Source organism: Mus caroli, chromosome 1 (genome assembly GCF_900094665.2).
Source record: "Mus caroli chromosome 1, CAROLI_EIJ_v1.1, whole genome shotgun sequence".
Taxonomy (NCBI): Eukaryota; Metazoa; Chordata; class Mammalia; order Rodentia; family Muridae; genus Mus; species Mus caroli.
Window position 1 is genome coordinate 52,767,983 of NC_034570.1, and position 14,061 is coordinate 52,782,043.

General features: G+C 38.7%; 1 protein-coding gene across 1 annotated transcript in view; it reads right to left on the reverse strand.

Moving 5' to 3' along the window:
- The window catches only part of C2cd6 (C2 calcium dependent domain containing 6), a 96,962-nt gene that overhangs the window by 49,236 nt on the left and 33,665 nt on the right, over window positions 1–14,061 (reverse strand). Inside the window, exons 10-13 of the mRNA XM_021159194.2 lie at window positions 12,445–12,550; window positions 10,506–10,569; window positions 4,837–4,874; window positions 3,333–3,620 (exon numbers count right to left, since the gene is read on the reverse strand). Of these exons, the coding sequence (XP_021014853.2) occupies window positions 3,333–3,620; window positions 4,837–4,874; window positions 10,506–10,569; window positions 12,445–12,550 (496 nt within the window). The remainder of the gene's footprint in view (window positions 1–3,332; window positions 3,621–4,836; window positions 4,875–10,505; window positions 10,570–12,444; window positions 12,551–14,061) is intronic.

Below are 14,061 nucleotides of genomic sequence, written 5' to 3' on the forward strand. Positions count from 1 at the left end.
GGGCTAGGACTAAAGGCATACATCACCAATGCCACCCAGCAAAACTTCAGATTTCTAAATGATTAATATTCCTAAGTTAAAATGGACTCATTTTGAAATTTAAGAAAAACCTCTAACTCTTCAAAAGAGAAATGTATTTACAGGAGGAAAACAAAACTGACTACTAAGCACTAAATTTTTCATTAAAGGACCGTTAATATTTAAATGCTTTTAATGAAAATATAAAATATCATCAAAGAATATTCTACATCATAAAAATTTCTGAGATTAAATTCAAGTATAATGTTTAAAGTATTAAGTCATAAAAGACATTGTGAGTGTGTGCTTGTGTATATGTGTGTGCTCTTCTTTGGTGTTAGAAGGAAGGAAGGTACTAAGAACGTGACTGGAGGAGTAAAGTTGTCACCAATGTATGGCCCAGCGGTGAACTCTGTAAGCCACAGTAACAGCCACCCTACACAGACATGCCCACTGGAAAAACAATGGCATGGTATAAGAGGAATCACCCACTTTATGATTTAAAAAATTTTGATCTATAAATTGAAACTCACACCTGATGCAGATATTGGTACCAAGAACACCTAGAGAGATCCTATCCTACTCTATGTGGATATGGTATTAAACCAACGCCTAGTGACTTATTGTTATACTTACAAATTACTACATATTTCAGCCTTCATTGAAGAAGGTTCTTTTTGTAGTGTATGGTGATTAACACAGAGACTTAAAACTGGTCAATGTACATAGAAAAGGAAACTAGAATGTTCAGTCCTAAATGGGATATCACTATCACTTCCCCCTCCTCCCAAGGCTCAAGGATCATTATGCAAGAGAAGATGGAAAGATTAAGAGTCTGTGTGGATGCATACAAAGAAATGCTGTTTTTAGGACACAACAGAGAAGTTTTACTGTGGTCCGCGTTTAGAATTGCAAACCCCAAAAGACCACCAAGGAACCAATTCCTATGCAGTCACACTAGGGCGGCCCCCACCAACTGTGACACAGCAGGACAGAGAGCGCAGCCCAGAGCCCTCAGCAGAACAAGGTTGTATAGGAAATGCAGAGTTAAGTGAGGGGGTTTCCAGCATGGCAGCATCTAATTGAATGACTGTTGTGAGCCTAAATGTGGGTGCTCTGAAACAAAACCATGAGCAATCACAAATGGTCTGAAAGTATGTCTGGAACTATCAGACTAATCTTGATTGGCTGTTGCTAGGGAGCAGCTAGGGAGTAACTCTAGGACAAGCCATGGGGTCCTTCCTGGTACTTGGATGCAGCTTGGGTCCGACTGCTAGTCAAGTTCTCAGACTCTTTTTCTTTTAAAATGGAGGCAGGTCCCAAGATAAAGTAGGTTTGGCCTCTCAGCACATATGAACACACAAGAGGTTACAACATCATACAAAAAACTTATGCCAGTTCAAATCAGACCACAATTCCATCCTAGAAGACAGATAAGCATGAACTCCTACCCTAGCTAAGGAACAATTGGAAATGGATAGCAGCGGAGAGAGGGAGAGTCAGTTTTCCTTAAGGCCCTTGTAGGTTGACCATGTTCCAGTAGGAACCCTCACATTGAAGAGTACACTAGCAGTGCAAATGATACTTGATGAATTTAACAAAATAAAAAAAAGAGTACATAGCATTCGGTGAGTAGGGGAAGGGTGTAGACATGGGAGGAATTGGGGAGGGGTAAATATGATCAAATTCATTATAGAAACATTTCAAAGAACTAATTCAAATAAAAAATGAATTTGATTCAAGTATGAAAAATAAGGAATATATATACATATACATAAATATATATGCATAACAAAGATTGAGAGAACTAAAATTGTTAGAGTGGTAAAGGATTTATAACTACTTGTATTTAGCTTGTCTTTTGTTTGGGTTTGTTGTTGTTGTTGTTGTTGTTCTTTAAGACAGGGTTTCTCTGTATAGCTCTGGCTGTCCTGGAACTCACTCAAAAAGACCAAGCTGATCTTGAACATACAGAGATGAAGCTGCCTCTACGTCCTGAGTGCTGAGTCTAAAGGTGTGTGCCATCATTGCCGAGTTCAGCTTGTCTTTTATGTTTTGCATTTTCCAAACCTTTTTATGAGCATGTATTACCTTTACAGCAAGTAAATAACATTATTCAAATTATATTGCTTTAAGCTATTGATTAATTAAGAATAAGTTCCCAGGGATGGAGAGATGGTTCAGTAGTTAAGAGCACTGACTGCTCTTCCAGAGGTCCTGAGTTCAATTCCCCCAACCACATGGTGGCTCACAAGCATCTGTAATGGGATCTGATGCCCTCTTCTGGTGTATCTGAAGACAGCAACAGTGTACTCATACACATAAAATAAATAAATCTTTTTTAAAAAGAAGACGTCCCCAGCTACAGTTATTTAATGTAATGATACCTTTTGAAATTTCAGAGGGAATTTGGCTATGGTTTTGAATCCATAAAAGGATGAAGAGAGAGAACTTTGCTGAGGCCTCTAACTCCTCCCAGCTGCCTCTTTTTTTGTTGTTGTTTCTTTATTCACTTTACATCCAGATTACCCCTCCTCTCTGTCCAGTCCCACTGTTACAAATCCCTCCCCCTATTTCTCATACCTCTTCTCCTCAGAGAAAGGGAATCCACCCTCCTTGGGTACCACCTAGCCTGGGGCATCTTTGTCCCATCGTGTCTAGGCACATCCTTTCCCACTGAGGCCCAACCAGGCAGTGCAGGTAGGGGGAAAGGGATGCACTGGCTGCAGTAAAGGAAGGAGGATGCTGACAAAGGCTTTCTAATGTACCTTCCATTTACACTCAGAGTCTGAAACAAGGGGACATATGTGCTATGTTTTGTAAGACAATATTTTTTTAAAATTCTACTAAAATAATTTCTCAGGCTTTTACACGTCTTTGGAGTTTATATTTGTAATTGTTAGTACATTTTCAGCAGAATCACACACTAATGCAAGGTATTAGTTTGTATACTGACCGTTTGCTTTTCTTTCAAAGGAGTTCCCCCTTAACTGATCAGTACACACGGAGTAAGAACAATTAATATATTTAGACACGTTTCTACTTAGAGGCATTTGAATAACTTTGAATTTATTGGTATTTTGTAGACTTTAAAAATAATTCTTTTGGGTTTTCCTGTCTGAAGCTTTGCTGGGGGAGACTCACTTAGTTGAACTTCTGTTGGATCTTCCCTTTGAAAGCCACCTTTTCATTTCAACTCTCAGGAGCCCAAACTAGCCCTCTTGCTTTCAGTTGGTACCTCATTCTGTTGGAGAGAAACCTAAATTCCTCCTCCTTATTCTCTCAGGATTTATGGGTAAATGTCTCAACTTTACCTCTTGTTGAGATGAGCTTATTTTTAAAATGCTTGGATGTTTGGGCATTAGTTCTTCATCCGATGAAAATACTACACTCTTCCTCTCTTCGTGTGGCCGGTCTTCTGGCTCCGAGGTCTTCGGTAAGTGTGGCATTTCATTCTCTTCTACTATCTGTAGGCTGTGAATGGGGGGCAGCAGCACGTCCTCCAGCGGGGTGGAGTCACTGCTTTTAGGTAAAGATAACTCTGAATAATTTTGGTCCAACAGCTTTAAAACTGGTATGACCCGGCCTTCCTTATCACCATACTGCACCAAAAAAAAAAAAAAGAATAAACTTAATAAATTTAATCATTATTCACTAGTGAGTTTTTAAAAATCAATAAACCAATTATGTCTGTCCTTTACATACTGCCATTGATATTTGTAAGTCATCACATCCCTCAAGAAGACACTGAGAAATCTTACAGTTGACCTGAGCATAGATCATTATCTGAAATGTGATAAAGCAGTTGTTCATGAAGCAATGGCTTGCATATGTCTGGATTGCATAAATTGGCAACGTGTTAAGGACATCTGGAGGCTGATGTCTTACTGTTACGTTATCATCATGAAACAAGGGAAACTTTAGAACCAAAATATCACAATCACATCATAAAATAAAGGAAATGTAATAGTAAAATAATACAAAGAAAAGGAAAAGGAAGACTAGCTTCTTGAACTAAATGCTAACTCAATGTTGTACAATCTTATACAAAAGTCTCCATTGCTTCCGGGACTCATTTCTTTCCCTTGGGAAAACAGTACAAGCTGATTCTTCAGCTGACATCTGGCAGTCACAGAACCAGTGTGAAAACAACTGAGTAGCATTCGAGACAGAAACAAAGCTTTTAGTCTTTACTGATCTACATGGGGATTTATTCCTTAGTAGAATGAAAAATGATATTGAGATAATTCCACTTTTTCTGATTTCCATTATTAAATATATATTGTTAGGTTCACATTGTGATGAGCAGTTCTGGTGCGTAGGTCATCTACTCCTCAGACCTTAAGTAAAATTTCACGGGCTTTCCCCTTTTCTTCCTCAACATCATTAAGTCCTTCTCCTTGCTGTACACTCTAAACTATTACTATTTTGTGCTCAAGTCTATTTCCATGGAGCAATTTAATTTGAAACTATTTAATAGTATAGATATTGTTGTTGAATAACTTTAGGGATGCTTTTAAAGCTTTACCTGTAACTGTTCTTCCGCTTATATTCCATCTCTTCATAGAATAGTGACTATTAGAAATTCTCTTATGGCTGGAAAGATAGCTCAGAGTAGCTAAAGGCAGCACTGGCTGCCTTTGTAGAGAACCCAGGTTCGATTCCCAGCACCCACATGGTAGCCATAACCATCTACAACTAGTTCTCAGAAAGATCTAGTGTCTTATTTTACCTCTGTGGGAACCAGTCATGAATATGCATGCCTGACCTATGCAGGCAAAACACAAGAGAACATAAAAGAAGAAGAAATTCTCTTACCTCGTTTGAAATAGCTTCAGATTTTCTGTGATGAATATCTGCTTTAAAAAAAATGAGGTCTCTGTTTTACTTAAACAACATTCATTACTTACATGTATGTACACTGCTGAACTATAATTTTTCTCCCTTCAAATAAATGATAACTTAAAGCAGCTATTCAAACATGAACACTACCTTAGTGAAAACATGGTGACAAGCCTCCGGGAAGATGGGGGGGGGGCCGATGAAAAATAAGAAGGAGTATAGAAATAAGAATGGATCACATATGAATTGCTGTGTAGCCTTTGTATTGTTCCCTAAGTCCCTGGGCCATCTTACATCCCACCAACAATGTACAAGGTTTCTCCACAGCCTGGCCAACACTTGCTATCTTTTGACTTTTTGGTAACAGCCATCTAGCCAGATATATAAGATGCGATTTTATTGTGGTTTTGATTTACACTGGACTAGAGATCAGTGGTGTTGACCACTTGTCTTTCTCTCTGTAGAGACTGTCATGCAAGTTCCTGAGCCATTTTTAATCAGGTTATTTATACTGACTTGTTGTTGTTGTTAGTGAGTTGAACGACTCTTTATGTCGTTCGGGTATGAGCCACTAACCAGATGTGTGCTTTGCAGACCTTCTGGCCCATTCGGTACTTGCCTTTTCTCACGGTCTGCTGTCAGGGGCTCTCCTGCTCGATATAAGCCAGCTGTTTTTGTGTGGACTTGTGCTTTCACTGTCACATTAAAGGAACTATCACCTACGCCAACATCATTGAACTTTTCCCATATATCACCCGCAAAACTTACAGTTTCAAGCCTCAGGGTTTACATTTTTAATTCTCTTTAATTCACTTTCTTTTTTAAAGCTAGTTCATGAGGAGAATGAGGCGGGTTTTCACATGATTTTGCATTGTGCAGCTTTGTCCGATTTATTTATCTGTTCTAACGTGTTTTTCTTGTAGAGTCTTTAGGGTGCTGTACATATAAGAGCATACCCCTGTGCTGTCACCCTGCCTTCTGCATGGCTGCATCTGTCCCCACGATTACTGCTACTCTCAGCCTTGGAAGGAGACGCTTCTTTGTGGCTGCAGGCAGCAGGCAGGGCAGAAACTCACAACTGGTCACTCACTGACAGCACTCAGAATAAGTGACTGCTGCGTGCTCAGCCCTAAGCAGCAGGACATGCACATCACACCCTCAGGGAAGAGTGTGGGGCACCGAGTAGAAAGACTTTCAGAAGAGGAGGAGGAGGATGCATATTCTGGATAGGGTGTGTCCATTGCACCCATGAAATCACAGTGGCTATCTACACACGACCTGTACAGAATCAAGCCAGTCAACTCACTAGCATGAGTAAGGGAGTCTCATGAGGTTGTACTCCTAGCTGGGGAGCTGCTGCGATTGACAGCTGCTCGAGAAGGGGCAGTGCTGTGCACACATGCACACAGGCAGCAACCATGGGGCTCATGGGTTATTAAGAAAGAAACAATGACATGAAGTTGGGAAGGAAAGTGTTGGGCATCCAGAGAGAGAAAGGGGGCACTTAGGTTGGATATAAAACCAAGATACACCATATACATGTGAAAATATCAACACAAATAACAAGATTATAATGTATATGATGAACATATACATGGAGAATGAAATAATCAAAAGATAAAGAGATCCAAAAATGCCAGGTCATGTCGTGTAAAAATAAAATGGTGTCATCTCCCTTTCTGAGCTGGATGGCAGTTATCTCTTTCTCTTGACTAGTTGCTCTATTAGGACTTCTAGTATTATACTCAATACAAGAATCAGGGAAGAAAACCCTCGCCTTGTTCCAAGTTCAGAGGAAAAACTATACATTAAAAAATTGGGAGAGAGGTCAGGCATAGTGGCACATGGGAGGCAGAGGCTGGTGGATTGCTTTGAGTATAAGGCCATCTAGCCTGGTCAACAGAGTGGGGTTTCTCTCTCCTTTAGATTGATTTTTATTTTATGTGGATAAGTGCCTTCCTGCATGCATGTCTGTCCATGGTGTGTGTGCCTGGTGCATGGGGAGGTCAGAAGAGGGTGTTGGATTCCCTAGAGCTGGAGTCTCAGATGGTTGTGAGCCACCATGTGGGTGCTGGGAACTGTACCTGGGCCCTCTGCACGAGCAACAAAAACTCTTAAACCTCTACACAGTCTCTCCAGCCACACTTTATGTTTTCCTAGTCTAGCTTAAGTTGTCAATTTTATTTACATTTTTTAAAACTTAGTTTTATTGATTTTTTTCAATTCTCTAATTAAAAAAAAACTGCTATGATCTTTATTTCCTCTAACTTTGAAATTAGCTCCTGCTCTAGTTCTTAGTGGTTTGAAGTGAAGTTGTTTAATTTTAGGTCTTTTCAAAAACTACATTTTTTACTTTTAATTCTGCATATGTGTGTGTGTGTGTGTACACACATGTATTCTGGTGCCTATGGAGACCAGGGGTGCTAGACCTCCCAGAGCTGGAGTTATAGGCAGCGCTGAGCTGCCTGACACCAAACTCTGCAAGAGTATCAGGCACTCTGAGCCATAGAGCAAGCCACAAAACTTCTTTCTGTGGAAGCCTTTATTGCCATAAAAATAAAACAAAACTGACCTCTTACTATAAACACCCTTTTTGGCATTGCTTTTGCTTCAGTGAATGTATTTAGGGGTGTCTCTAATTTTTCTTTACATTGATTCTGTGTTTTACTGGTTAACTATTAAAAGTAAAATTTTAAATGCCTACATAGTGAGAATTTTCGTTTTCTTCTGCTGACAGTTCTAACTTCAGTCCACTGTAATTGGAAAGGTATTTGGTATGATATAAACCAAAGGTGTAACGTAAACCACTGTGGCTTGTTTAGTGACCTCTCCTTTGAAGAATATTCTATGAACTCCTGAGGATAGTCTACGCTGTTTTCTAGAATCTTCTACACACATCCATTTGGGCTATAGTTAAGTCAGTTTGTTCTGCAGTGCTACGAAATTCTCTTTTGTTAATTTTGTCTTGCTGTACTATTATGATAGAAAGTCCAGTTTCCTGTTATTTTTGTGTTGTTACCTGTTTCTCCTTTATCCTCTTTTGCATATCATTAAGTTCTCTGACACTGGTTACATATATTTACAATTATTTCTTCTTAATGCACTGACCCCTTTGTCATCATATTATGAACTTATCAGTCTCCTTTAAAGTTCTGACTAGTATTTTTATGATACAAGCAACGCCCCCCCCCCCGAGTCTCTTTTGGCTACCACTTGCATGGATTTGGACTCATATTCTCAGGCAAAAAGGCAAGCACCTTTACTTGGAGACCCATCTTGATGGGCCCGATTTCCTTGTTACTTTGTGTTGATATTTCCATATAAGAGAAAACAGTCATTTCTTTCTGTTGTTAAGTGCTAGCATTGTACAGTAAACCTTCACCAAACTGCCTGCTAGAGATTCTGCTGCCTCTTAAAACTTTCTTTCAAGTTCAAATTATCTTTGTTCTCAAAGACCCTAGGTATTAGATCACCAATGCACCTAGACAAGCAAGACAAGAGCCAGTGCCTCAGCCTGTCTGCGGTAAGAATCAGAATGTTGGCTTCAAACTCCTGATTCCTCTATCCACTCAAGTGACTATATTACAGGCATACACAACCATGCATGGTATATTTTTTGATTCTTAATGTGTCTCAAGCATCTAGAGTATGCTAGGTCTTAATGGTGTTCCGATACAGGCAAGACAGAGCCCATGTCTTAGGATGTCCTCAGAAAAATCAAAATATTAGCTTATGATCTTATTTTCTGACCTCCACAGTAGGTGCCTAAAGTATTCCTAGCAGCTAAAAAAGAGCAGGTTGTTTTGTGCTCACTCAGAATTTGGGAGCCTGTCAGTTGGTTTCTGGCTTTCTTATAAAAAGGAATTGTTTTATATATATATATATATATATATATATATATATATATATATATATACACTGTTGGAGTTGGAGTGTCTGCAGAGGGCCAGAAAGGTCTCAGGGCTCATGTTTTGGTGACATTCTTCCCTCAACTCACTTTTTACAGCTGTGGTGTGTATTACTTATAAAATAAATAATAATAGATTATCTTATGGATGTGGTGCATAAGAAGTAAATAGCGAGGTGGGGCTTTGGCTCAGCGGTAGAGCGCTTGCCTAGCAAGCATAAGGCCCTGGGTTCTGTCTCAGCTCGGAAGAAAAACAAAGCCAATGTAAGATGGAAACAGCAGTGTGGTTAATACTTAAGCTCCAGGGTCAAAGTCAGCTCTTACCAGCCAGTGACTATGTGGATTCTAATCTGCTGGTTATTTAATCTGCTTAATTCTCAGTTTACTTGTTTATAAAAACGTGGATAGGAAAGTGCCCAGAACACTTGTATGTACTGGAATGCTAGAGGCCTCAGAAATACCAAAAAGAAGCAAGTCATTAGATGGCTCACTGGAAATGTTAAAAAAAAAAAAAAGAATTAAAAATAAAACCTCTAGAGAAACAAAAATCATAGTACAAAAAGGTGTGTGTGTGTATGAGAGAGAGAGAATAAGAGAGAGAGAGAGAACGAGAAAGAGCATGAGCTAGCTGTTACTTCTTCCCAGTGCGTGAGACTGAAGAGGGAGTCTGAGTGTTGGGCTCTAGAGGTCCTCAGTGGAGCACTTGCCTAGCATGTGTGAGGTGCTAGGTTTGATCTTTAGCAACCAAACAGTACAAATAGCACCAAAAGCAGCTGGTATATTTCATGTAGAGTAGAGACTGAAGAAACAATAGCTCCACTGTACTAAGTTAGTACAGAAGACAGAACTATGAGCTCACACGCGTATATGCAAATGGCTGATACAGCTGGGGCAATGGAAATAGCATGGAAAGATGATTAAGTTACATCAAAACCTTGCAATAATAAATTATATCACATACTTAGAGATATTAAAGATATAAATCCATGTATTTAAAGTACAGTAGTATATATGCTTTAACTTGCTTTCTAAATAAATTTGAAAGAGATGTTTAGGAGACCATGTGAACACTATTTTTCATTAATTAAATCTCTTACTGATAACTTAGGGTAAGTTCTCAAATTAGATACTAATTGAATTTCCTCTGCTTAATAATTTCTCTTTCTGCCTGTCTTGTTCTGTCTGATTCACTCTTGCACACACACACACACACACACCCCTACCTCAATAGTTCTATAGATCAAATGCTTAATAAAAATATCTTTATAAATGTCACAGCTAGGATTTAAATTTCTCTATCTTTTATGAAGCAAAGAACCATTAAAAAAATGTTTTTTAAACTCTTGAGGTGAGAGAGATGACTCAGCAGTAAGAGCACTGGCTACTCTTGCAGAGGCCCAGCATATACATGGTGGCTCTCAGCCACCTGTCACTCTCTTCCTAGAGAAAGTGACAATCTCTGAGGGCCTCTGGGAGTATCAGGAACACAGATGATACACAAATAAAACACCCATACACAGAAAATACGTAGCAATTTTAAAAGTTAAAAGAAAACCTCTTGATAGGGGCCAAGACTTTTCTTAGAGATTACTACAAAATACAAATATAATTGGTACAATAATAAGATGTATGTATGATCTATGACAAAAGTGAAACTCATTTAGAGTAAGTAACTTTTATGCTATCCCACCTTGCTTTAGTTATCTTAATAATAAACATAAAATTGACTTGACTTTACCGTATGTTGTCCTTTCAAGCTCTTCTAATGCACTAGAGTTTGATTCACTGGGTACACTACTTCCCTAGACACACAAAGAAAGAAAAAAAGAAAAAAAAAAAGAAAACGTGTTGGGTAGAATACTTAAAGAACTAAAATATTTTTTCTGCTTTCATATTTATTTTACAGAGGACGCGGAGTTGGTGAGAAAATTAATCCAAGGAGCATGATTTCAACAGAAGTTGCTACTCCAGGAAGCAGCAGCCCAAGCTCGAGGACTAGCATCACAGAGATGACAGAAGGGAGCCCAGGGATGCGAAGCGTGGTGTTAGCTATACAACTGCAAGCAACGAGGAGAGCAAGAAACGTATCTGTATTGGAATATGTGATGGCCTATGTCTTTAAAATTATGTATATCTTTACAAAACTCCAAGGAAATTTGCAATGTACAATGACATTGAACCTTTTTATAAAGTACCTTTACTAATAAGAGCACAAATCTACAAGCTCTCTAATGACTAGTCTAAGTTTCTCCTAAAATATTAACTCTTCTACTAGTAAATAATAATTAATTTAACTTGTAGCAGTAAACTACTGCCCAACTATTACAGAGAAATTGTAAAACATAAAAATATCAACGCAGTTTGACTAGCATTTCAGGGTTGTGATCTTAGTAAATGTTTTATCTGAGATAGAAATCCTTTATTTCTTGATCAAAATGTATACATTAGATTATATATCTAAATTTCAAATGAAGTATTAATATCAAAATGCATTTAAAAACCACTGCAGCTCAACAAGACAAAAAGTACCATTTAAAAACTGTCCAAAGGTTTAAATAAATATTTATCCAAAGAAGATACATGAATAGTGAATGTATGAAAAAATGTTCACACCATCCATCGTTAGAGAAATGAAAATAAAAAATGCAATGAGCCAGCACTTTGAATTCCCAAGATTGTCGGGAACATTGGGACCAGCTATCACAACACGGAAACCAACAAGAGGTCAAGATTCTAAACCACCATACTTTCTTATTGCAATTTAAGATGACAAGGTTGCTCATACAAATAGTTTGGAATTTTTTTTCAAAACTTTAAACTGGGAATTACCATGTGGCCTAGCAGCTGTTCCTGGACATTCATGCGGGAAATCTAAAAACATTTGTTCACGCAAAAAAGGACACAAGAAAGCCAAGCACACTGATCCACATCAGTCATCTCAGCACTGGCGAGGCTGAGGCAGGAGGATTTTGAGATTGTCAGCAAGTTTAAGACTAGCCTACATAGTGAGACCCCCATCTCAAGAAAAACAACAGAAGTCTGCTCATGAATGCTCACTGCGGGCCCTTCACCGTAGCTCATTAGTATAAAGAGCCTCAAAGTTCATCAGCAGATGAACACAGAGACAAATGTAGTTTATCCATACAACAGAGATGAATCTAGAAACAAATGCAGTGTTGCTATATACTACAAATGGAAAACATGGTAAGGGAAAAAGTAAGCTGCAAAGGACCATGTGCTATATGCAGTGCCACCTTTAGGAACTGTCTGGGATAGGCAAGCATATACAGAAGAGTAACACAGACGGGCTGTTTGCAGAGGGCTGGGCGGCAGTGAGGGAACTGAGGAAATTCTCACTCATGGTGTGAGGCCACCTCTGTTTAAATAACGAAGAATGTCTACAATTGACTGTGGTGACGGTTACACAGCTTGGTGGACAGACTAGATGCCACTGAAGCGCAGGCTTTAAACTGGCCCGTTAACTGAACCTTAGATATCATGAATAAACACTTATGGAATGACACATTGTTAATATAGAAAAGATTATGAAGTATGAGTAGCATTTTATATAAAGTTAATAAGCAATTATCTGATCAAACATTGTTAATTATCAATTCATATTTCTACTAAACATGTATTTGCATACTACATATAAAAGAATACATTTTGTTAATTACCTTATGATCCCTTTTTATCATTTTTGGATTAATAAGGTTTCTTAAATAATCAGCTTTTTCTATCCATGTACTCATATTTTTATACTCCTCTTTCATTCTTTCCAACCTAAACAAAGAAATCAGCAAGAGATGAAACAAAGCCAGTGACAGGAGAGTGTGATAAAAGTCACAGAAAAATAACACAGTACGATCCATTTTACACAAAGGTCCAAAAGCAACTCACCAACAACATATTATCTAAGGATGCAGTTAAAACAAGGATTTCAACAAAAGTAAGGGTCATGGTTATGGGAAGCGATCAGGGACAGAGATACACCTTATAAAGACACAAATATACTCCGACATTAGTTATGATGATGATGCATTTCTTATCAGCTAGTCACTTTATTATCATTATTTACACTTTATGAACACATTTCAGAAATTATTCAATTATGCATTATTCTTGGTGTTTTAAAGTGCTTATTTTGATTAGTCTGGGCTGCAATAACGGAATACTATATATTGGGTAGATTAAACAACAGACCCTTATTGCTCACAAATTTCTTAGCTAATTTTCTCCTCAAAAATCTGAGTCTAGAATTCCTCATATATTTGTTCCCAATGATGGCCATGAGGCTTGCCTTGGCCAATGGGCCACCATTACTGTGACATTAGGATAAGTATGAGGAGCACTCTGCACAGTGGTGTGTGCCCTCCTTCAATGCTGCCTTCAGAATGCCATTCTGTTAATGAAGCCAGGGCAGCCTACCAGAGGGCATGTGGAAAACTCAGGTCCCAGCTCATAGATGCCATCAAGTGGCAGACAGATGAGCAAAGACATCTCGTGGTTCATCTGACTGTACAGCTGAGCCCAGCCAATAAGCAAAAAGAAAGAAGGTAGCTGATAGAAATATGCGATATACCTACACTTAGTGTGGTTTTTAATATGGCAATAGACAACTAGTAGCACTGCATGTGAAGGATACTCAGAACCTAACCTTGAAAACCAGGTAACGAGGGAGAGACAATCTTTCACTGCTCTCCTCCTACAAGGAGTGTAACACTGGGCAACCAGGAAGGAGATTTATAAAAATCATTCTTCCACTTAATAAAAAACAAATGGAAGAATTAGAATAACAATTTGATAATGTATTCCCAGAAATATAGTATGGATGCTTTAAAAAAAATAACTTAAAAAAACTGCCAAGGCAAATATCTTATGCCCCAGAACTCAGTATCAGTCTTGCCAAAGACACCTTGTCTATTTGAACCAATTCATGCATTGTGTGTCCACTCTGGATACATGCATATGGCAGAATATACTAACTCTAAGAGTTTGCTCATCCACCTGCCAGTCCTCTAAAGTTATAGGCAACAAAATGCAAGGTCCTGCCCCCAAACATCATCATGTAAGGGTGATGGCTTCAACATACGATGTGAGTGTGAGGAGCTTACCCATCTCATCTGCAGCCCCAGCGCTACTCAGAGCCTAGGTCTGATAACTGGGCAAGCCGGGACCCTGGAAGTCTGTGTCTGCTCTATTTTTTTTTCACTTTTCGCTTGTGTGTGTGTGTGTGTGTGTGTGTGTGTGTGTGACAGAGAGAGAGACAGAGAGAGAGAGACTACATCCTCTTG